This window comes from Carya illinoinensis, chromosome 3 (genome assembly GCF_018687715.1).
Source record: "Carya illinoinensis cultivar Pawnee chromosome 3, C.illinoinensisPawnee_v1, whole genome shotgun sequence".
NCBI lineage: Eukaryota > Viridiplantae > Streptophyta > Magnoliopsida > Fagales > Juglandaceae > Carya > Carya illinoinensis.
This window is the reverse complement of record NC_056754.1, coordinates 21,826,088-21,850,473: the sequence shown is the minus strand read 5'-3', so window position 1 is coordinate 21,850,473 and position 24,386 is coordinate 21,826,088. Positions and strand designations below refer to the sequence as shown.

Below are 24,386 nucleotides of genomic sequence, written 5' to 3'. Positions count from 1 at the left end.
ATTCTCCTTTGCGTTTTTAAGTTTTATGAGTGGTATTGGAATCAATATGTTTTTATCCATAGATACCATCGGTTCGTGCTTATGGTTGTGGATTTATTTCTTTATTTTTAAAAGTTTGACTCCGCTCCGACAAATCGAAGGCGGAGTAGGATTAGAACTTATAGAAGTCGGAGTTAAAGGTTGGATTCGAACTTCGACAAAGTCGGAGTCGATTGAGGGGATACCGACTCCGATTGAGTTGGTGCCGACCCCTACTAAATAATGCAATATGCAGGGATATGGAATGGGATTCCTTATCAATCGCATCAAACACACAACACAGTGCCAAATGAAAAACATAAAAACAAACAATTGGGAAAATAGACCAACCATTTTGGTCCGGGCCAATTGCTTCAAGATCCTAGGGTTGTTTCCAGTAGGGTCACCTGAAAAATGTGGCTGTTGAAAAGTTCCAGGAAAGGACTGCTTTGATGAATGTATAATAGTGGATACAGTTGCTCATTGTTTATAGCTTCAATATTTATGTGCATCTCATTTCTCTAAAAAACAAATGCAAAGAAACATCGGATGAGTAAGCCTATGAATTAATACCATCTTTTGGAACCATGATAATCATATTCTTAACTGTTAGATCATAATAACTATTTTGCTAGAGTCGTTTAAGTGAGAAAACAGAAGGGGAGAAAACAAAAAAACTTACAACAGAGGCAAGTGGAGCTTATCTAGATCATTCAACATGCTTCTTCAGGCTTTCTTCTCCTTGATTGGTGGAATAAACAAAATCCTAAAGATCCAAGCAGCCAAAGTTGCTCCTATGAAGGGACAAATCCAATAAACATAAAAATGTTCCCAACTACTGTGCTGATTGTTCTGAAATGCCCAGCCAAAGGCGTTGGCAGGGTTCAAGGAAGGCCCCGTGTAACCAGACCCTACAACAATTAATCCTAGGGTTGTCACAGCGAGAAACCAAACCTTCAACAGTAGATTTCTAGGACCCCTGAGCATGATCAAAAGGAGGGCAAAGCTAAGCACAAATGTCAAAACACCCTCGACAACGGCTCCGGTATGCAAATCCACTTTCAGAGAAGGTCCCTTGAGCCTTTGTTTGTATTGGATTGGGAGCACTTGCAGTATTGCCATGGCGCCGCCCACTCCACCGGCAGCCTGAGCAGGAAATCGGGCGGCCAAGGAGATGAGAGATGAGTCAGGAATAAGGCCTGCAGCGTAGAATGAAACGGTGGAAGAGGGATTGAAGCTAGCACCACCCAAGGCCTTCCCTATCAAGCTGAATGTCGTGACAAGAGCTGTGATAAGGATGGTAGTGATGAAGAGGCCTGCCAGTGACTGGGCTTGAACACCAAGATATGTAGCTATGACAGGAGTAAGAATTCCTATCATCGGCGCGCTGAATACCCATAAACATGTCAAGATTGCATCTCCTATGGTCGCCTTCACCACACCCATGATCTTACTTTCTCTTTGCTCTCAAATCCTTAATTTACTCTTTTGCCTGCTTTATATCAGCGGCTCTTTCCGCATATATGCCTGCCTTTCTATTGCCCCTTTCCTCTGCTGTCCTACTTCAATAAGAATATGAGTTAAAAGAAAGTAGGTCACTGGGAATTCAGCTGGCCTCTCCAAGGTATCAAAAATGGAGATGGCCAACAAGACCGAATGAATTCGTTGTGCTGGAAAGCTGAGTACCACTCATTTTATCTTTTAGACATTTTGTTGTGGGCTCGTGTCGAACTCTCGACCTCACCCACCCCTCTGTTCTCACACGTGCTTACCTAATGCGAAGCCAAAAACAAAAAGCATGACAGCGATGTCCATCATAGAAAAATGCAAACTAATGTAATCAACCTAAATTATATTTTATAATATTTAATTGGTTACTTAAGAATAAGCTTTGCCGAATCAATTCAACATCTGGGTTGTTGGCCAAGGATGCCAATATTTTTTGTTTAAGCTTATGGGACTTAACTTTGGTGTGTTTGAGAGGAAATACAATTCATCTAAAATATTTTCAAATTATTTTACTATTATCTATAAATAATTTATTAGTATTTATAAATTATTTTATTATTATTTACAGATGATTTAAGGTATTCTTAACATCCTAAATATTTAACGTATTTATTTTTAGTTTCTTTAATTGGCTTTCAATTCGGCCTTTTTTTATCCGATTCATCATTCCTCCATTTAAAAAAGAGAAATGATTTGTGCAGTCGGAAAATGCAGTCGGCTGTAAAAAAAAAATTAATACAGGACCTATATGAAAAAAAAAATTATTTTTATAATTTTTTATAATTCATGCAGGTCTCTCTGAATATAAAATAATTTTTTTATAATTTTTTTTTATTCATTCCGTACAGCCGACTGCACGCCGACTGCGTTTCCCGACTGCGTGTAGCAAAACCCTTTAAAAAACTCTCTTAAAAAAAAAAAAATCTATTTTTCTCTTTGAGATAAGAGTCCCTCACTTTTTATTTTCAGCCAGCCTCCTTCCTCGTATTCTCCGTCTCCGCACATTCTACCTCTGTTCTTTTTTTTTTTTTTTTTTTTTTTGACCTTTGCAAAATCAGACCATGTCTGATCTACCGCTTTTAGGCGTCAATATACAAGATTAGTCAATAAATCCCGTTGTCTACATAGTGCGTGTGTGACTCACGTGTCGTCCAAGCCGCCAGCTAGTCAAATACTTGATACTGCCCTTATTCTGGTTTGGTTTGGATATTTAAATTTAAGTTATTTTATTTTATTTTATCTTAAATAATATTTATAAATTTTTACATAAAATAAAATAAATAATTTAGTTTTTTTAATCTTAAAAAAAAATTATATTAAAAAATTATATTATAATATTATTTTATTTAATTTTTAACAAATCATTTTATCTCATTTTATCTTATTTAAATTATTGTATAACTGACTAGTAATAAGACTCTTAACAATTACACGCTCGACACCGAATCTTCAAAATGCGTCCAACCTCACTTCTCTATTGTCAGCTTGTGGGCTTTTATGTGCCACTACAAGTGCCCCTATGCACCGTTACGGTTGCTGACAATCATGGTTTTCCGTCTGAAAATATTTCACCATATTCATGCTTTCCCCGAATGAGAACGTAGAGATGGTAAAAGTGGAGTTAAAGTGCACCACATGAGTTGCTTGCAATATCTTTCTACCATTTGTTGTTTACAGCCATATGCCCATAACCAATCGATCCAATTATAGAATCAATTTAGATCACCTTAGGTGGTCCCATCCCTGGCTGAGAACATGGCCCCAAACCAATAATTCATTGTCCTTTTCCTTTTTATTTTACCTATTCTCTCTTCTTGAGCATTGCAGTTAGGGCGATAATCGATCTGACCTAAGTCAAGCTTTTGGGTTATCAAGTCAAGCTAGACTCAAATACCTCGAATTCAAATTTGAGCTCAAGTTGAAAGCTCTTCGAGCCAAGTTTGAATTGATCAAACACAAACTTAAATCGAGTCAAGTTATTTGTTGATCTTTGTTTGTATTTTTAACAAGCCTAAGCAAGGAGTGGGCAGCTAGACCCCACACTTTGATGCCCCACCCCCGTTCGCCCTGCCTCCAAATGGGTGAGGCTAACTCCCATTGGCTAGATGTAGTGGCAAGACCACCGATTTGCCAGATGCGGGTGGCGAGGACACCCACCCCGCATCTAGATGCTAAGCGAGGGCAGAGGACAGGTTGGGCCCAACCCCGGCCTACATTTTAACTGCCCCGTACCCAACATTATATATAAATATATGAAAAATTCTAAACATAAGCCCACACATTATACTTTTTTTATTTATTATTTAATTTTTTTTCTTTTACAAAATATTTAGAATATGAATAATAAGTAGAAGAATTAAATTAGTTTAAGAAGAATAAACCAAAAAAAAAAATTGAAAATAAAAAGAGTAAAAAAAGGTGCATTGTGTAGTATATTAGGATAATGAGTAGCAAAGCTCTAAATAAATATATATAATTTGTATATATTACAATTTATTAGACTTATATTCACAAGATTGCATTGCCTTGGCCTTCTAGGCCAACCTTTATATAGGAGGTTAAAGCAATACAAGAGTCTTATTACTTGAGCAAAACCAAATTAATACAATTCTAATGAGTTTTTAAGATTTTTTGTATTTACAAATTTTAATTTTCAATTTAAGTTATGTGATAGTTTGGGTCTAAACAATGGGCGTGGGGTGGCACCATGCAGGTAGCAGACCGAGCTCAAGCCGAGTTGAGTTATTATTCAAGTTTTGCTTGTACTCTTATATATATATATATATATATATATATATATATATATATATATATCATTTAAATGAATTGAATAAGTGTAGCACTACTGCCACCAGGAGCTACCGCTAGTTGTTTTTGTGTGTTTTTTTTTTTCATTTTTTTACATATATTTTTTTAACATTTTTAAATAGTTTTTTTAAAAAAACCACACCACAATTAAAAAATACTTACTTAATCATTAGGTAAAAAAATAAAAATTAAAAAAAATCCCAGAGGGAGCTACGAGCAGGCTCCCCGGCATTTTCCATTGAATAATTTTAAAATACCAAATTACAAAAAAAAAATATTAAATCTAATAAAATTTTTACAATTAATATATAAACCTTATATTCAACTTGTAACGCCCCAAACTACATGGTCTATACTTCAAAAAGATTAGTCAATAATACAATTAGAGTCTCATTGAAACCTTATAAAGAGCAAGAACTACTCCTTCCTAAGAAGCAATGGGATCCTATGCACCATCTACCATTTCTCTCATCTCCCTTGTGCAGCTGTCCTCTCCTCTCCCTTCGTCCCAAACCAATCTCTGCAGAGTGATTTCAATTTTGGAACACATCTCTGTCGAGAGATTTGGAACAAACCAAAAACCATCTCCATCAAGTGATTTGGAACAGACACATCTCCCTCAACTAGACCTGGAACCCACTTGATTTTAGCAAGTACTTGTAAGTTTTTTATTTGTTTATTCTGCGTATTAAGTATTAAGTTAGGCATATATGATATGGGTTTGTTTGTTTGTTTGTATTGTGTATTGTGATGTTGCTCAAACTTTGAATTTGTTACTTTCTATTTATTTTTTTCCCCTTATAATGCTACTCAAGATTTGAAATGGCAAGTGTTTGGCTACCAATTTGGGTTGTTTTTTTGTTCTGAGTTATGCCTTTTTTTTCTTTTGGATTGCACTGGTTTTTTTTCAACTATAGATTTTTTTTCCTGCCAATTTGGGTTTTTTTTTTTTTTTTTTTTTGCACTGGGTTGTGGTTTTCTTACTCCAGTTTTTTTTTTTTTTTTTTTTTTTTTTTTTTTTTTGCAATGGCAAATTGAATTGGTCAATATTCTACAATACACCCACTCAACTATTTACATAAAGTTAAGATACTTTGACCTTCAACTGATTGACAAAGAGGTGAGTGGGGCGACAATCGAAGGAGAGGGAGAGAGGGGGGCTTCAAAGGAGAGAGTATTTCAAACCTCAAAGGAGAGAGATAGAGAGGGAGAAAAGGGGGAAGAGATCGGGCTTGGTATTTCACATGAAGAAATTAATGTGATTCTTGCATGCAATTTTATTGTTCAGTTTGCTACAATCCATACATGTCAGCTCTTCATTTGCGGGTGTAAAACATGGTAGCGCTTCTCAAGTTAAATTCTTAGGAAATAGTATCTAAAGAATAAGATTAGTCCCATAGAGAGATACCCAATTTGTAGGTAAGTCTCCAAATGAAATTTTAGAAAAAAATCCAACTCCAAAGATTTTTTAGGATCTCTCAATTATATATAAGAATTCTACTCTGATGACATTGTAGGCTGTTAATACTCTAAAAATCGCACAATAGGCCTAAAGGAGAGAAAAAATCGCATAAAAATTGCACAATTGTAGCCTCAAATGGCGTAGTCTGGTGCCCCTGCTAGTGGTTCGATGCCACTGTACGGTGACGGTGCACACATTCATGGCAGTAAAAGGAAAATAATTATAGAGAAAATGAAAGATGTGGACACGCGTATTTATATAGTTGGGCATAATGCCTATGTCCACATGCATTTGAGAAGGAAAAACTCACTATAGTATTCTTATTTACAGTCTCTTATAACCTCTCATTTCTCATTGTACAATGGTGATCTCGGGTGTATTTGCTAGAGATGAACACCTATGTTGGAGCCCTCTCTCCAGAGGTTGAAGGAGGGATTGAAGAAGCAGAAGTCGAAGATCCATCAGAAAAAGATTGAGATCCCCCTTATTTATCTAATTACTTTTTGCTAAGCATGCCTGACTGCCCCTCCTTTTCCCATTTCCCCTGACAGCCTTCCTGACCCCTGACAATCCACCCTACTCCCTGACCCCCTACCTCATGCCACCTATCTCCTGGCCCTTCCCCTGACACCCATGTTACCCTCTGACATCCCCATTAAATTGTTCCTTTTGTGCAAGCAGTAAAGATTTCTGAGCGAAAGATAGACTCGACTTTGTTGAACGGGGGGTCGGCGAGACTTGACCTTACCCTGCAGTGAGTTTAGGAACCTGACTTCGTGGCTAGTTAGTAAGTCTAAGGACTTGGCTTTGTTGAACGGGGGGTCGGCAAGTCTAAAAACTTGGCCTTACCCCGCAGCAAGTCTAGGGACCCCACTTCATGGTGAGTCTGAGGGCTTAAGTTTATTGAACAGGGGGTAGACGAGTCTAGAGACTTGGTTTTACCCCGCAACGAGTCCAGGGACCCGACTCCGTGACGAGTCTAGGAACTCAGCTTTGTTGAACGGGGGTTCGGCGAGTCTAAAAATTTGTCCTTACCCCATAGCAAGTCTAGGAATCCCACTTCGTGGGAGTCTAAGGGCTCAACTTTGTTGAACGAAGGGTCGGTGAGTCTAGAGACTTGGCCATACCCCACAATGAGTCTAAGGACCCGACTTCATAGTGAGTATAGGGACTCAGTTTTGTTGAACGGGGGGTCGGCAAGTCTAGAGACTTGGCCTTACACCACAATGAGTTTAGGGACTTGCGTTCAATCGTTGTGCCACGGCGAGTCTAGGGACTCGGCTTCTTTGACAAGGGTGCTTGTCCATGCTGAGCTACTTTGTCGGAGTGCGAGAACACGTGGCTAGTGTTTCACACTACAGGAAGTGGGTTTGTTAGTAGAAACGAATTCACACAAATTTTGAGAGAGACAAACCAGTGAGTTTTAACCGCTATAGTCGATGCTTTTGCTTGACTAAAAAATTGTTTGTTGCTGGTTGTGATTCCTGTGCAGGTGAGCTCCAAGTAGGCGGGTTTGAGAAGATGAATTCCCAAGCGACGACTGTCCATCTCGAGCAAGCGAGAACTCGTTTAGGTCTTTCCAAGTAAAGGTGTTTTGGGCAAGGGAGTTCTGGACATCTCAAGCAATGCTTCTCGAGCCGTGGGCCTTTCTCGAGCAATGGAGTGCCAAGCAGGTGGTTCCCATGTAGCGTGAGATCTATCCATAGTTGGTGGGCTGCCGTGCAGCATGAGGTTTGTCCCAAGCTGGTGGGGTACCAAGCAAGTGGTTCTTGTGCAGCGTGGGGTCTGTTCTCGAGCTGGTGAGGTACCAAGCTGGCAGTTCCTATGCAGCGTGGGGTCTATTCTTGAGCTAGTGAGCTGCCATGTGATGTGAGATATGTTCCTGAGTTGGTGGGCTGCCGTGCAACGTGAGATCCGTTCCTGAGCTGGTGAGCTGTCGTGCGAGCTGAGCAGGTGGTTCCCTACAACGTGAGGTATATCCCAAGCTGGGTTTCTTATGCTAACGAATGTCTGGGCTGTGATAGTGACTCCCGAGCCATTGGTTCCCAGGCCTCGAGCTGTGTGATACCGACTCTCCCGAGTGGTGACTTTCCTGTGTAGATGACTTGAGTAGCGAGTAGTGCAAGCTTTCCCGATTGGAGCAAACTGTAGCTTTCCTAAGCGAGGCAAATGTTCCTGAGCTGATGACTCTCATGCAGAAGGTTCCTAAGTTAAGTAAGGCCCGAGCCCCGAGTTGCATTTTGTGCCGTATTGATCCTCTCGAGCAATGGCTTTCCTGAACATATGAGGTGCAAGGGTCCAAGTTGAGGGTTCGAGTAGTGTTTCCTGAGCTGAGGAAGCTTTTAGAGCAAAGGATACCAAGTGGACAAGGTGGTTGTCCGAGCTAGCGAGTGACTAAGGAGAACACCGAGCCCGGGGTGGTCACTCGCTACCTAGCGGGCGAGCAAGACCTCGGGCCCAAGGGGTGGTTGCCCATCGTTGTGTCTTGAGCTAATGGGGTGGTCACCACATGGCTATGCATGGGCAAAGGCCGAGACCTCTCATCGTTTAGTCATGGGGTGGGCAGTTAACAACCACCGTGAGTGAGGGCCATGGAGGCTAAGCCAGAAACTACCGATAGTCCCATTGTGACCGTCGGCGAGTCTACAAGGCTCGCGGTGAGAGGCCACGAGCCTTTTGCCGAGGGCAAGGAAATGCGTTCCCAAGTCCTTGGCCGTTGGTCCTTGTGTGTCAGTCACAAGTGTCAAGGACACCACCAGGGCAGCCAAACAACACCGGAGGACCACAGAGGTCTCCGCCAGTGCCCTCACAGACCGAGTCAAGCTAGGTTGTGCGATTGCCCCTTGTGCATAACGAGGTGCACATGGGGTGGGATGTGCAATTTCCCTGTATGCACAGCGAGACAAAACCCACCGACAAGTCAACTGGGCTTGTAACAGAGGCACTGCAAGCCTCTGGTTGCACGACACTGCGCACTTAAGTGCACAGTGCCGTGCCTCATACTGTGCCCATGCCCTGCATGGATGTGTTTCGTGTGGTACGATGCACTTAGGTGTACAGTACCTACCTACTAGTTCATGCGTCCCGAGCCTAATTCACATTCTCGAGTTGGGAAGATGAGTGGCTCAGTCACTTGAGTCATAAGTGCCATGTGTAGGCCCTTAAGGCGAGTTTGATTTTTGCTATGTCGTTAATAAAAATAAGAGTAGAGTAGCTGGGTGTATTTATCTAGGGGAAGTTTCACCGATTCAGTTGGAGATTATTCAACGTCCCAGAAAGTCGCCCTTCTTTCTCCTCAGGCTTAGAAAGTAATCAAATCCCACAAATGGCACCACTATTAATGCTCTAAAAATTGCACAACAAATCAGAAAAATGAGAAAGAGTCATTCACAGCCCACCATGACGATCTGGGCCTTAAACGATGAGGTATAGTGCCTGTGACAGTGGTTCGGTGCTGCTGTACGGTGATGGTACGTACATTCATGGCAGTGAATGAAAAATAAGTGCAGAGAAAATAAAAGAGGCGAACACACATTTACGTGGTTCGACATAATATTCTTGTTTACAGTCTCGCATGGCCTTTAATCTCTCATTGTACAGTGGTGATCTCGGGTGTATTTGCTAAAGATGAACACATGTGCTGGAGCCATCTGTCTAGATGTTGAAGGAGGAGTTGAAGACCCAGCAAAAAAAGATGAAGATCCCCCATATTTATCTTATTACTTTTTGTTACGTGTGCATGGTAGCCCTACATTTTCTCATTTCCCCTGACAACCTTCCTCACCCTTGATAACCTACCCTACTCCCTAACCCCTGCCTCCTACCCCTCCCCCTGACACCCATGTTACCCCCTAGTCTCCCTTTCTCCCTTGTGTCCTCTTGTGCTCTAGTGGCTTAGTGGGTTAAGCTTTGGCCTAAAAATTTTACCCCCTCACATAGGCCTTTATTAGTTATAAACTTTGAACCAATCCTCCATCTCAGCCCACACATCAATTGTCCTAAGTATGTTAACATTTTGTCTCGTCAGCATCCCTTCTCAAAGTCGTTTCCAAATCATTAAGTCTCATTTGGATTACAAGATGAGATCATCTCATCTTATCACATCTCATGTTAATATTTAAACATCACAAACACAAACACTTTTTAGTTTCAAATTTTAAAAATTTTCATTTAATCATTACCTAATCATTATAATTTTCTCAAACTTCCAAAAAAAATGTAAAAAATAATTTAACTTTTTCAAATCTCAAAAACAAATATAATATTAAAATTTTATTTATAATCTCTCAGAGTTTCTCATTCTCACTGTACAATTAATTTGCAGATCATTCTACCGGTTTGGATACTATCATTGGATGCTAAGTCTAGAGGTTGAAAAAGCCATCCCATGAAACCTTTCAGAAGTCTGGCCAAGAATCCATCGAAAAGCCCCCCCAAGATCCCAAAAGAAGTCCCCTAAGTCATCCATTCCTTCCATTTTTATCTCTTCCTCCCCTCTCTTTATGTCACATCACCTTACCTCTCATATCTTTTTCCTCGTCCCCTGCTCGTAGGCCTAACATTACCTTTTTCCCATCCTTTTCCTTTCCTGTACTTCCTCATTTCTTCATATTTCGTCCTCTAGTGAAGCCTCCTTGGTGGGTTTGGGCTTTAAGGGCTCTCATGGGCCTAAGACAAAAATCACCCATAACAGTTTGAATATTTCTTTCTTTATAATCCCTATTAGCATATAGTAACTTTGACAATATATTTCTTACTATGCCAGAAAATATTAGGAATATTTCATCATAATACTTCTTGTTCTTTTATATATATATACATAAATTATGAGGGTTATTAGAAACGTAAAGGGATCTCACATACTCATGTGCATTGCTAGTGTGCCACGTCTCTCTCTCTCTCTCTCTCTCGGTGGTCCACGGCCACCATAGATGCCCAAAGAACGGCGACCATTGACCACGCAAGCCATCAGCTTAAATCCATCACCCCACCCACCTGATAGTTGACCATGCACACAATTTGCAAAATGTGCACGACAAGTTGCAATGAGCTCCACGCCGATGATGCCACTTGGACTGCCAGTAGGGCTGTAATCGAGCCGAGCCGAGCCCCTTTTTGACTTGTCGAGCTCGACTTGACTCAAAATACTCGAGCTCTCGAGATTTTTTTTAATTCTTTGTTCGAACTCAACTCGATAAGCTAAACTCTCAATTCGAGCTCGAGCTCATCTCACAAACCAGTTCAAGTTGAGCCGAGCTCGAGCTTGAATTGTTTTTTCTTTTTTTTTTCCGAATAAGATTTGATAATTAATAATAAATAAATAAAAGAACTAATATTGAATTTATACAACTAACAAGTAGAACCTCTATTAAATTATAAAAATTATAAATAATTAATATCTAACTAGTTGATATTTATCCAAAATAACAATATATTATATGCCTACATATATTGTTAATACATACACTTAATATGATAGCATATATCTATTTCATATATGGTTCCCACGTACTAGCATATGAAATTATTATATTTTATTGACTAATTATGATACAAATTATAAAATATACCTATAAAGTATATTCACTATATAGACATAAGTAATTAGAATATATATTATATATTTAATTATAAAAGTGGTATACTTATATTATTAGCTAATACATATATACATGCATAGGTGTATGTATATATTTATCAATATAAGAATGAGTTTTAATCGAGTCGAGCTAACGAATTGAGTTGAGCATAAACGAACGAGCCTAAACGAGCATTAACTGAGTCGAGTTGAGTTTTGTCGGGTATGTGTAATTTACAAATCGAGTGGGTATCTGCTTTCACGAACGAGTTTTTTTTTTTACGAGTCGAGTTCGATTCGAGTTTAACCGAGCGAGTAACAAGCGGGCTATCAAACAAACTGGTTCATTTACAGTCCTAATTGCCAGTATCTTCTGCCCATTCTAAAATAGTCTACGACCTCCATGACCGACACAGAGAGAGGGCAAGGGTGGCGAGCATGGGGGGAGTGGGAGACGTGGCACGTGACCAGTATGTGGAATCCCATTTGTGAGATTCTTTTATGTTTATAATGTCTTTCATAAATTATAATCTTTTGTTGAAGAATTTTTCTGTTATCATTCAATTCTTTTATACTTTAAGAAAACCTAAGTTTTTCTTGTTGGGTTAAATTAATAGTTTTTAAGGTTGATTTTTATTTTATAATGTCCATAACTTCTGATTTTATTAAGAAATTAAATTTTGTTTTTTTGTTTCCCTGATACTTTTGTTGTTATTCCATGGTCAGTTAATTTGAAAAGGTATAACAGATACATGAAAGGGATTCCTTATTCTATTATACCTAAGGGCTAAGATACTTGTGTTATAGTCTATAAACCAATATCGCTTAATCATCTCAGATTATTTATGAATAGTAGTAAATTAATAATAAACTGTTTGTAAATAGTAATAATATAATTTGAGAATATATGTTCCCAAACAGATTTTTAAATTTTAAATAATAGAGTTATTTTGTCTTAATGCATCGGCAATTGAAAGAGCTAAGCTTTTGTCATTGCAAGTTACTTTATTTGACAATTAGCATAACTTTTCTATATATGTTCTCTAAGTTTTTAACACACTTACTGAATTGAGACAGTCATGGATGTGTAAATAGTAATATTCTTATTTATTATTACTTTTAGTATTCTTAATTATATTTGATTGATGGGATACATTTAAACAACTTACTAAAAATATGATAGATAAACTATTATAAATAAATTCAAAATAATAAATAATAAAGTGGAGTGCATCTTTATAAAATCATTGTTGTATTAAATTCAAGCTCGTTTATGTTTTTCTCGACTTGCATTCCATGAATTCAATTGAAGCCCGTTTGCAAAGAGGATAAAGCCCACCTCAAGACTAGGCTTGGGTTTTTGAACTTTCAAAAATGTTAGGGTTTCGATAATGGATTCCGGCAGTTTTCTTTTCCTTTTATTTATTTAATAATTAAAGAAATATTTTTTTTTAATGATATTATAAATTTTTTTAACAAATATTTAAAAGGATTATTAAGAAAAACATAAAATAAAGGAGAATGCACTTATAGGGAGGAATTTATTATTAAAAAATAAATTTTTTCATATTAGTCTTAAATTTTTTAAAATTAGTCTCTAAAATAATATTTTTTAAAATTACAGTTAATTTTTTTTTTCCAGTCATTTTTAGTGTTCGGTGCTCCGAAAGGTTATTCAATTGCAACTACCAATCATAATAGAAAAAATATAGTTGCAAGTATAATTATGCACTAATATGTGCACTAATGTAATGTAATTGGTCAAAAAATAAATTTTATTGAAAACAATGTTAATTTAAATTTTAAATATGAATAAATCTATATTGGTACACAGATTAGTGCGTGACTGTATTTGTATATAGCAAAACTCATCACAATAATATGGACCAAATCCTATTAATCTACTTCATTTTATTCCTCTTATAATTTTAAAGAATGTGATATGTTGGCCGTTATCGAAATTTTCATTCCCTTTTTTTTATTATTATTTTATTTTCTAGGTAAGTTGCCGAATTATTAAGATTACAAAGTACAAACCCTTTTCTGACTGCAAGTAATTTAAGAAATGATGGCTCGAAAACTCACCCAATAAGTTAAAAAAAATTTTCTTTATTTTTTAATATTTTTAAATATTTTTTTTAAAAAAAAATCACAAACACTTTCTTAATCACTATATTTTTTTTTTTTAAAAAAAAAAAACCTACTTCAGGACCCGGATCTAAAGTATTTATATTTAAGAAAAATTTTTGTCTCAAAGTAAGGATAATGTTATTTTCACGTAGAAAAGTTATTGACAGTGGCAATTGATTTTTTTATTTATTTAATAATTAAAAAATATTTTTAAAAAACTAATGAAAAAAAATATTTTTTTAAAGTGTCCGAATATATGAGTCATCCCACAATCATCATTCCATGATCCGACTTTGTTTTAAAAAAAAAGAAGATTCTTTGTTGTTTTGTTTTGTTTTCTTATTTTTTTGGGATTCTTTCTTGCTCAGAGCAACTTGCACACATCCCAATGAAAATAAGAGTTCGGATCCTTTGACAGTGGGGATGGGCAGTTGGCACCCTACAGAGTACAGAGTAATAGGGTATGCCCAATGAATGCCGACGCCTGAGCTCTGCAGAAACGCGTTCGTCCGTACATGCCAGTTGTATTCCCTGCGTCCATCTGCCCATTTTCCCTCCAAATTTTAATGTGAAACATATGCCCAATTTCCAAGTGGATTTATCATTCTATTCTGATTGGTCGTCTCAAGGACAATAACGTAACTACCCAAGCATAAGCTATAACAGTAGAGAAATATTTTAGATTATATAAAATAATATAAATTAGAAATTTATCTTCTATTATCAAAATACTCTTCACTCCTCTTAAAATTAACTGGGAATTGTACATTTTCATCATTAATCGCCCATGACATTACTCGCCATAAGAAAACATAGAGCAACACAACATTTATTTTTGATGCCTTCGAGTCGTAGGTTATTAATACCATAAGGTGGAATTATGAGAAGCTAGGGTGCTACGAAGCTAAACATGTCATACCTAACTAAACACGTGCCTCTCAGTGATTAGAGTTTAGATTATCTTTGTCGGTGGAAAATATTTTTTGAGTTGCTCTACAATAACACGCGTGGAATTCCGACAGTATAAAATATTTTTTAATACTTTTTAATAAAAAAAATTTAATAATATTATTAAAAAAATATTTTCTTAATCGTTAAGTTAAAAAATAACAGAATACAACTTGCTTTATAAAGTTAATAATAGTGTGTGGAACCGAAGTCATTGACAGTAGCCAGTGAGATTGGTGGCCAATTAATAATGCACATGACTACGCCTTTTTTAGTCCACCAGCTCTGAATTCTAAAGTTGAAAAGAGCGCAGGACTGCAAATCGCTACTCAAATGTCCGGCCGATCTCGGACATGGTTGATGATAAAATCTAGACTGCAGTTTCCACTTCGAATCTTGCATGCATGGTTTTGTTATTTTTTGACAGATACATTATTATTATTATTATTAATCGACAGCTATATTATGAATACCTATAAAGGGGCCCATAGTTTCTAGATTAGCTTAATTTCCACGCCTAATGTTGCAAGCCTTTTCGGCTTCCATGTTGCAACTACCTGTAAGGAATACGGATTCTGTTTTTTAAGTATATGTCGTGTCTTTCTTAAAGATTGTGTCTACTCAATTGTCAATAAGATGATCTCCCTACTTGGCATGCACTATCAAATTAAAGATTTTTGTTATATATAAGTACAGTTGTGCACTAATATATGTATCAATACTGATTTATTCATACTTAAAATTTAAATTAATACTGTTTTTAATAAAATCTATTTTTTGACCAATCACATCATATTGATGTGCACAACTATACTTGCAACTATATTTTTTCAAATTAAATAAAAATAAAATAGAGTGGAGAGAAGGAGGAGAGAGAAGATGAGAGCTTCATTTTTATTTTTCTTAAACGTTTTTTAATATATAATATATATCTCTATTTAGAAGTAAATATATACAATAAATTAATTATATTAGTTGATACTACACAACAAATTATATATTATAAAAAATAATCATATTAAAATATTATAAACACATGACTTTTCCATCTAACTATGATGTTATGTCTATGCCCTTTCTCGACTACATAGTTGGGATATGACAACCTTCAATAAAAACTTCAAAATAGTTACCTACATTGCTTTTGATTAGTATCTTTAATTACAATCTTTGGATTAGAGCGTCTCTAACAATTTTCTTTTTTTACTATGCTAAAGAACGAGGTGCCGGTCTTTTAGTTTATTATTTTTATTAAAATAATATTATATATAATTGTGAAGTGGGTAAATATTATATATTATTTAAAAAATTAAAATTTATTATTTAAAAATTAATTTTTATATAAATTTTATGTTTATTTTTTTAATATAATTATAGAATATTTATATACTCACGATGAAAATTATTAATTCTTATTCCGTTATTTATCTTTAGTGCATCCTCATTTATTTTAGTTTAATGAAAACGCCATAGAAAAAACGAATATATGAAAGTTAATATAACATATATATATATATATATTTTTTTTTTGATAAAAGAATTTGAAAGGACAAGTGCATGACAGACTACATTTAAGTCGGATTTTAATAGATGTTAGGTTTCAGTGATGTCAGGATCTCTTCTCACTAAAACCGAGGATTTAACGCGGTGTGGACTGAGGAAGAAGGCTCGGATTCTCTACATAGGGTACTGGCAGTGCAGTCAACACTACCGACCAGACCATTGGCTTCGCTGCTAACAAAAAGGGCCACAGGGTTAACTCATCCAGAAGGTCTAGAAACACTTGGGAGAAGGCCCGTATTTCCTTTTCAAAAACCGACATTGTCCCGGATGAGCAAGGGATAAAGAAGCTCTCAGAGCAAACAAAACAAGGGAAAAGGGAAAAACAAAAGACGATAGAGAGAGAGATAAAGGAAAGAGCTTTACAGAAAGAAAGAGAGGAAGAGGATAGGGACTTGTTTCTCTCTTTGAAGGTCTCTCTCTTTCTCGTTGTAGTCCCATTTCTGCGTTCTCCTCAGTAAACGCATTGTGTGTGCGCGCGCGCGTGAGAGAGAGAGAGAGAGAGAGAGAGAGAGAGAGAGAGAGAGAGAGAGAGAGAGAGATGGGAGAGTATAGGAGCTTTTGTTCTTTCATATTTGTGTTGTTGCTAGTGGCCTGCACAACTGGTGAAGACCCTTACAGGTTCTATAACTGGAATGTCACCTATGGTGACATCTACCCTCTTGGTGTAAAACAACAGGTACTTTCGCTTTCTTAAACACTATCCTGCTCCTCCTCTTTTATTTGTATGTTTTATTGTTGAACATTTGTCTACCTTGTCAAATAATCTCAAATGCTTAGTGAAGTCTCTGAACTTTTGATACAATGACAGGGTATATTGATAAACGGCCAATTTCCAGGGCCACAAATCGAGTGTGTCACCAACGATAACTTGATTATCAGCGTTTTCAATAGCTTGGACGAGCCTTTCCTCATCTCTTGGTTGGTGCTTTTTACCCCGTATTATTATTATTGTTAGTTGCTCTTTGTGTACATTTAACATGTTCTCATTTTTTTTTAAGCGTAAGTATATTCTTTTCCATTATTTTTGTGAACCCATTTTGCGGATACAATATTGAATCAATCTCCTAGCTTATTAATGGGAAGTGCCAAAAAAAAAAAAAAAAAAACAGTTACACTTGAGTTATCACACGAAGCTCCCCATGATAAATCTGCTTTTGTGTCCAGTATCTTATCATTTCTGCTGCGACTGGGCGAAAAACTCCAAAAAGTTGGACGTACTAGATTTTCTTGTAGCCACATTTCTTTAACCATTGCTATAAGTCCTGCCCCTTGACCGCATGTCTCGTGTGCGGTCATATGTTTTCGAATGGGAGGGTTTGGATATTTCCTGTGAACGGGGGACCATGTCCTTATATCGTTTCCATACTTGTAAATGCAAATCTATGAACCCCTCACTGTATGTCTTAAGTGAGATACATGCAAATTTATTGTGGGATCCACGTGTATTTGTGCAATTTTAAGTTCTTACCATGTGTTGTAGATTGTAAAACATATTGGTATAAGCTTATTACGATAAAAAAACAATTTATGGGTCTATTACTGTACATTTGATGAAGCAAATGAATCTATTCCCTTTCTTCTGAGTTCTGAATTGTGGGCATAAAGAGAAAAGAGAAGCCGAAAGATCAGTCTTACTATACAGGGTGAAGAGAAATCTTTGTAGGCCCGGACTATGGTGTTTATGGAATTACTGCCATTGGATGCTAAATTAGGCTATTTGCTGTCTGGTTTTGACTAGTCTATGGCAGGCCAAAGACTGCCAGATAATTTCACTCGCCAACGTGCTCCTGTCAAAGAAAAGTGCCATGACCCTGTCCGTTATTTGATAATTGGTTGTAATGAATACGAATGTCAAACTAACCATGAGGTGGCTTGATTCTTGTTTAGGAATGGTGTACAGCAGAGAAGGAACTCGTGGCAGGATGGAGTCTATGGCACAAACTGCCCCATCCCACCAGGGCAGAACTTCACTTATGTTCTCCAAGTCAAGGATCAGATTGGTAGCTACTTCTACTTCCCTTCCCTTGCCTTACACAAGGCTGCAGGAGGGTATGGTGGATTCAAAATCGCTAGCCGCTCAGTAATTCCAGTACCTTTCCCACCTCCTGCTGGAGATTTCACCATATTAGCAGGCGATTGGTACAAGAAAAATCACACTGTAAGTAGCTTTCTTGTAGAAAATCTTAACTACCCCATTATGCAATTATGCACTGCATACTAATTAAAGCAAATATTTGAATATAAACTGTCTAAAATGTTTGATAAATGCTTAGGCAAATATTAGGCATGTTACATGTGTCTATTCTTAGACTTAAATTGACTTTTTCAGGATTTAAGAGCAATTTTAGATGGTGGGAGTGATCTTCCCTTCCCTGATGGACTTCTTATCAATGGCCGTAGTTCAAATGGCTACACGTTCACGGTTGATCAAGGTTATTAACAGGGATAATCAGGAATGCATAACTTTATTTGTTTTGTGCATATAACTATTGGTATTTACGGAGTTTTTTTTTATCCAATTTGTTGGCAGGCAAGACTTATAGGTTTCGGATATCAAATGTGGGGCTTACAACCTCTATCAATTTCAGAATTCAGGGCCACAAGATGCTGCTGGTAGAGGTGGAAGGAACTCACACGCTTCAGAACATTTATGATTCCCTTGACGTCCATTTGGGGCAATCCTACTCTGTACTGGTTACTGCTGATCAACCTGCACAAGCTTATGACATTGTTGCCTCCACTCGATTTACGTCCCAAGTGCTCACTGCAACCTCCATTCTTCGTTATAGTAACTCGGCAGGAAGTGTCTCCAGCCCTCCCCCCGGTGGGCCAACTATACAGATTGATTGGTCTCTAGAACAAGCCCGATCTATAAGGTACCAACCTCTATTATTATTTATTATTGGGCAGTTGATTGTGTGTGGTGTTTTATGGAATGAAAAACGTTAGCTATCACTTCTCATGTTATTAGTCCTGAACTTGTACCAATCCTTCGAACTTCAGGAACTGGCCCTATGGATGCAACAAGTAAACCCTTAGCCTAAAGCAATATGTATTACAAAATAAGCTCGTTTCAACTTGTAGCTATAATGGTTCCACGTTAGTTAAATGACACGTTGTTGATGTTATGCTGCCTAAATTAGGTGTTATATAATTTCCTGAGCCTTTTCAATAAGGTTAGTACTACTCACCATGCCAAAATTGACCAAATCCCTACATTTTTTTTCGCTTCTCATATAAACTGACAGATTTTATTCATATAAAATCCAAAAAGTGAAAAAAATGAAAATTTAAATGAAAGATGAAAATTTTGGTACAATCTCGATCACATCTGTTATACTAAGTAGTGTTTTCTTGTCAAGAGTTGCCAGGCGGTAGCTTACTTATTTTTTATCATGTACAAACCAGACGGAATCTCACTGCAAGTGGGCCAAGACCTAATCCCCAAGGCTCTTACCATTATGGGATGATTAACACCACCCGCACAATCATACTTGCAAACTCTGCTCCAATTATCAACGGCAAGCAGAGATATGCTGTCAATAGCGTGTCCTTCATTCCTGCTGATACACCACTAAAGCTTGCAGATTACTTCAAAATATCAGGGGTGTTTGGGGGAATTCCAGATAGTCCCACTGGTGGCGGTGCTTACCTCCAGACCTCTGTCACGACTGCAGATTTCAGAGGCTATGCCGAGGTTGTGTTTGAGAATCCCGAAGACGTTGTGCAGTCATGGCACATAGATGGCCATAACTTTTTTGTTGTGGGGTAAGTTTATGTGGCTCACTATTTTTTGAGCAGATAAAATCCCTCAGCTCATTTTTGCTCCATCTGTTGAAAACAAAATATGCCTATTATTGTTGGAAGGAGAACGCTTCTATTTTTCAGTTTCCTGAAGATATGATCATTTTGAGGTGTGCAGAATGGATGGAGGACAGTGGTCAGCTGCAAGCAGATTAAATTACAATTTAAGAGACACAATTTCTCGTTGCACTGTTCAGGTATGTTACAAAATCTGTTGTGGGCATACTTTTAACTGTTGGAGTATTAAATAACATTGGGTTATTTTGGTGTTTGGGAAAGTAAAAAAGTTTATCCTAGGAATGGATACTTATATGTTGGACGATTCTAATATCCTCCTAATGGTTGGATAAATACCATTTTTAGGAAATAGGCTATACAATAATTGTCCATGGAAAATACTTGTCACATCTGTAATATGATCTCAAAAAGATTAATCAATTTGAGGTTTATTTTATAATGAGAAATGATATATGTAGTCGTGAATGTTCAAGTGTCGTGTAATCACTTGAAAAAAAGTAAATAAATATGAGACCTACATGAAAAGAAAATTAATTTTTTTATAATAGACCTTATTTTTTTTCAAAGCAATTTCATGACGTTTGCACACTTCATGATTGTTTGTAGTATTACTTTTTTATAATATCTATAAACCTCAGTTTTACCTAGTAAGTAGTCAATATAGGACTTACCAATCATAACTACCTTTATAATTTATCCACTCCATGTGAATAATTCCTTTTTCTAATGTGGGTCTGAGGTGCTACATTGCCCGTCTGTAATCTACCCTGAGACTCCATTTTCAAGTAGCAAGACACTATTCTTTCTTCTGAAATGGTTTTTCTTTATATATAGCTGCACAGAAAAAAATACACACTCACCAAATTCTCTCTCTCTACATGCTTTTTATAACAGGTGTATCCCCAGTCCTGGACTGCAGTTTACATGCCTTTGGACAATGTGGGAATGTGGAATGTGAGATCTGAAAACTGGGTACGCCAATATTTGGGGCAGCAATTCTATCTCCGCGTCTATTCTCCTGCAAATTCATGGAGAGATGAATATCCGATCCCAAGCAATGCACTTAGATGTGGACGGGCACTAGGCCACAGCACACGCCCTGTGTAAACAACCAACATAACTGGGTGCTCTAGAGACTGTCACGAGAGGGTGACAGTATATTCATAATAGATGTGAAGTATGGGAGGGAGGGTGTCTCTGCGGAATGTAGTTTGGACCCGCTCGAGCCATTTTTTACCCATGTTTTCTTTGGCACGAGTTTTATGTAAAACTATTATTAGATTTCCCACATTGAAGGAATTGCTTCTTTGATGAATTATTTAAATGAAAGTCGTTAAGAGCTTATTAATTTGTAATTGAACACTGTCCATCCCCCTTTTATCTATTGCCTATAAATTTTCATTCTTTTTTAATTTCTTTTACTCAGCACTCTCTTTAATCACTTGCATTCATTTTATGATTTCCTCATTTCAATATCATCTTTCAATTCCTAGTCGCTAGCACATCTCATCTCTTGCGTCTCATCCGGGTAGAAACTGCAGAAGGGGTTCGGTATCATACTCACGGAATTTGTACAAAGGTGAAGTGGATATCCTCTTTGTTTTCAGATCTGAACTTCATTTTCAAAAGTAAAATGCTGAATGCAGTTGGTATATGTAAGCGGGGTGTAGTTTCATTTCTTCAGCCTTTCATTTTCCCTTCTTCTTCTTCCCTGCTCCTTCACCTTCTCCATTTCGGCTCCACTTTCCTTCTCCTCTGCTCCCCATATGCCATCGACTGAGCTAGTTACAAGAAGGCAAAGAAGCTTCTAGTCTCCTTCCCCGAGATGGAGTTACAAGAAGGCAAAAATTTAGACATGGGTTTAGAAAAAATTTAGAAAATGGATTTGAAAAAAATATGTTAATTATGAAATCTAAGAGAGTTTTTTTTTTTTTTTTTTTCTTGGTGGAGAAATGCTTCAACATACCAAGTTCATTTGTTTTAATAGGCAGCTCCCTCAACCATTCTCTTGTTCTATCTTGAGCCAAATCTGCCCAAATGCCTCGTTTTATGTTGTTGTTAAGAGATGGAGGTAATAGGAGGAATTGCCCAATGGTCTAGCGATCAAAGAAGAAAAGAAAGGTCATTTTTTATTCACTCTCAAGTAGGCTTTCGGTGGATGATTTTCCTTTTTAAGGAAGAAGGGGAAGATCAAGAAAAAGCTGCTTGAGAATTAGTTGTAAGGGATTGCTCTGGTTTGCTAACTACTGACACGAAGAAGAAGAATAAAGCTCGGCTTTTTTCCTTCCCACTTTTTTTTCTTTGCTTTTTAAGTTCAGTTTTGCTTTTTTACTTTTTTATATTTCTTCTCTTCCACGTGGGCTAGCCGATTACCTCACATTTGTAGATGTCGACTGTACCTAGCAACTCTGTTGAAAAAAGCTTTATGCAAGGGTCCTGTGTAACACCTGGGTAGTTGCCACATCATTTAAAAGAAACGGGTGTATTTCATTTTAACATTGTAGTGAGGAGATGAGGCGGGTGGGATTTCATTTTTAATGAAATGTTGTGCTTCATTTAAAGTAAAAATACAAAGTTTCATTTCTCCTCCTCCTTACCACCACCATCTTCTCCTTCCGTACATCTCCCTTCTCATTCGAAGCTTTTTCCTTCCCTAAGTCTCTGCATCCCCCTCCCTAACCCATATACCATCAATGTCCCTTCTCCTTCCCAACATATGCAACCTTTGTTAATCCTAACACTAAGACTCATCTTAATCTCACACACCAAAATGAAACCCTAACCTAAGACCCAAGCGATTTCCATTGTCAAAAAAGTACTCATTATTCATTTCGATTTCCTTATATGTAACTCTAGTTTTTTAGTAGATGATAGTCAATGCATGCAGACAAACTTTGGGTGCCGTGAGGCAACAACCTTGAAAATTTTTTGTTTAGTATGTTTGTAGATTTTATCCATAAGTTTTTATGTATGTCTGAAGATTTGGACTAATTTTAATATTTGTAGCATGCTTACATCAAGTATTCTATTTACTATTGGAATTGGTTTTGCCAATTGCATTAAGAGAGATTATTCCCTGTTGGATGTTTCTATTATGTACTCTTTAAGGTTGTTTGTGGGTTGAAGCTTACCAATTCTTTACTTGTAATTTTGTTTGGTTCGGTGTTTTTGTTGTGTACCCTATAGGGTTACTTGCTTATAAAGCCAGACACTAAAGTTGTTTTTGGGCGGGAGGCACATCAATTCTTTGGTTTGCTGACAAATTAAGTAGATAATTTTGAGCCGAAATCCAAAACTACCTTGCTGTAACATATAAGTTGATAGTTTAGTGGATGCTTCTGTTTACTTGTTTGAAGTTTGAACATATGCTTCGTAAACTCAAGAATAAACACAGACTTAATTGTCCTCTTTTTTGAACTCACTCGTTAAAATGTCAGGAACTTTGTCTCAATGATTAAAGTGGGGGACTTTTTTTTTTATTAATTTTTCTTTAATTGGGGGACCATTTTTCTATTTTTTTTTATTTATTGAACAAACTGTCAAGCTAGGTTTGGATACAAAAATAGTTTTAATTTATTATTAATACTTTTTTAAATTTTCACACAAAATATAATAAACAGTTCAACTTTTTCAAATCTCAAAACAAAAGTAATATTAAAAAATAATATTCTAACAATACTTTATTCAACTTTCAACTCTCATCTAAAATAATCTTATCTCTTCTCACTATCCAAACCTCACCTAATGTTTATTGTGTTATAATGAAGTCTTGTGATCATCACAATTCTTAATGTTAGTCCAAGATATGACAAAGCGATCTTTAAACTTTTTGATAATGTTTTTCATGACTTGTGTCAAGTTTTCCTTGATAATTAATATAAAGCTTCCAATATGCTAGCTTATATATTTATAACACATGATCATCAAGCCACGAAAGATTTTATCTCCATTTGATCTCTACCTCCCACATAATTTGGAATTAGCTTATTTCCTTGCTTCACTTTCATATGTACTTTGATCGTTTCTTTTGATTGTTGCTATCTATTCATCATAGATCTAAAAACTTGGGAAACTCTAATTATGTTGATAATGTTGAAAAGATCTAGGAAATGAAATTGTTTGGCGGGAAAATCATATATGCATGGTGACTAGGATTTATGAAGAAAGTAATAAGGTAGCATGCGTGGGTAGATATAATTGGTGAATCTAGGATATATAGTGGTTGTACGTGGAGTACTACGTTATCAAATACGTGACTTATGCACGGGTGTTAGCACAAAAGTACATTAGGCTATATATATTGATGATCATCATGGCCTTGTTGTTACTAGGTAGCTAACATTAGGCTAGCCAGCCGTTGGTTGCAATGTCAATAATTGTGCTTCCAAACTATAAAGTAGTACATGCTCAAACTATAAGTATATGCACAGGCAAGGTGACCGCTCCCAATTTCCCCTTCACATGTGTAATAGTATTGTCACCTACTCCATCATTTTAGGTTGTTTTAAATTAGTGAATTTTCTTTCTTTATGCATGTAAAGGAGAAAA

At 36.8% G+C, this 24,386-nt stretch overlaps 2 protein-coding genes across 2 annotated transcripts; one reads left to right on the top strand and one right to left on the bottom strand.

The window, feature by feature from the left end:
• Positions 1-274: 274 nt before the first annotated feature.
• Positions 275-1,698, bottom strand: LOC122303801 (aquaporin SIP1-1-like). The gene is made up of 2 exons (XM_043115764.1): positions 701-1,698; positions 275-539 (listed from the first exon to the last, which is right to left on the bottom strand). The coding sequence occupies exon 1, from the start codon at positions 1,462-1,464 to the stop codon at positions 745-747; it is 720 nt and encodes a 239-aa protein (XP_042971698.1). The 5' UTR covers positions 1,465-1,698; the 3' UTR covers positions 275-539; positions 701-744.
• A 14,377-nt stretch (positions 1,699-16,075) lies between these two features.
• LOC122303799 (L-ascorbate oxidase homolog) lies at positions 16,076-21,193 on the top strand. Its single transcript, XM_043115763.1, has 9 exons — positions 16,076-16,499; positions 16,530-16,692; positions 16,825-16,934; positions 17,904-18,174; positions 18,346-18,448; positions 18,547-18,892; positions 19,425-19,784; positions 19,939-20,017; positions 20,733-21,193. The coding sequence occupies exons 2-9, from the start codon at positions 16,555-16,557 to the stop codon at positions 20,943-20,945; spliced, it is 1,620 nt and encodes a 539-aa protein (XP_042971697.1). The 5' UTR covers positions 16,076-16,499; positions 16,530-16,554; the 3' UTR covers positions 20,946-21,193.
• The last annotated feature ends 3,193 nt before the right edge of the window (positions 21,194-24,386 follow it).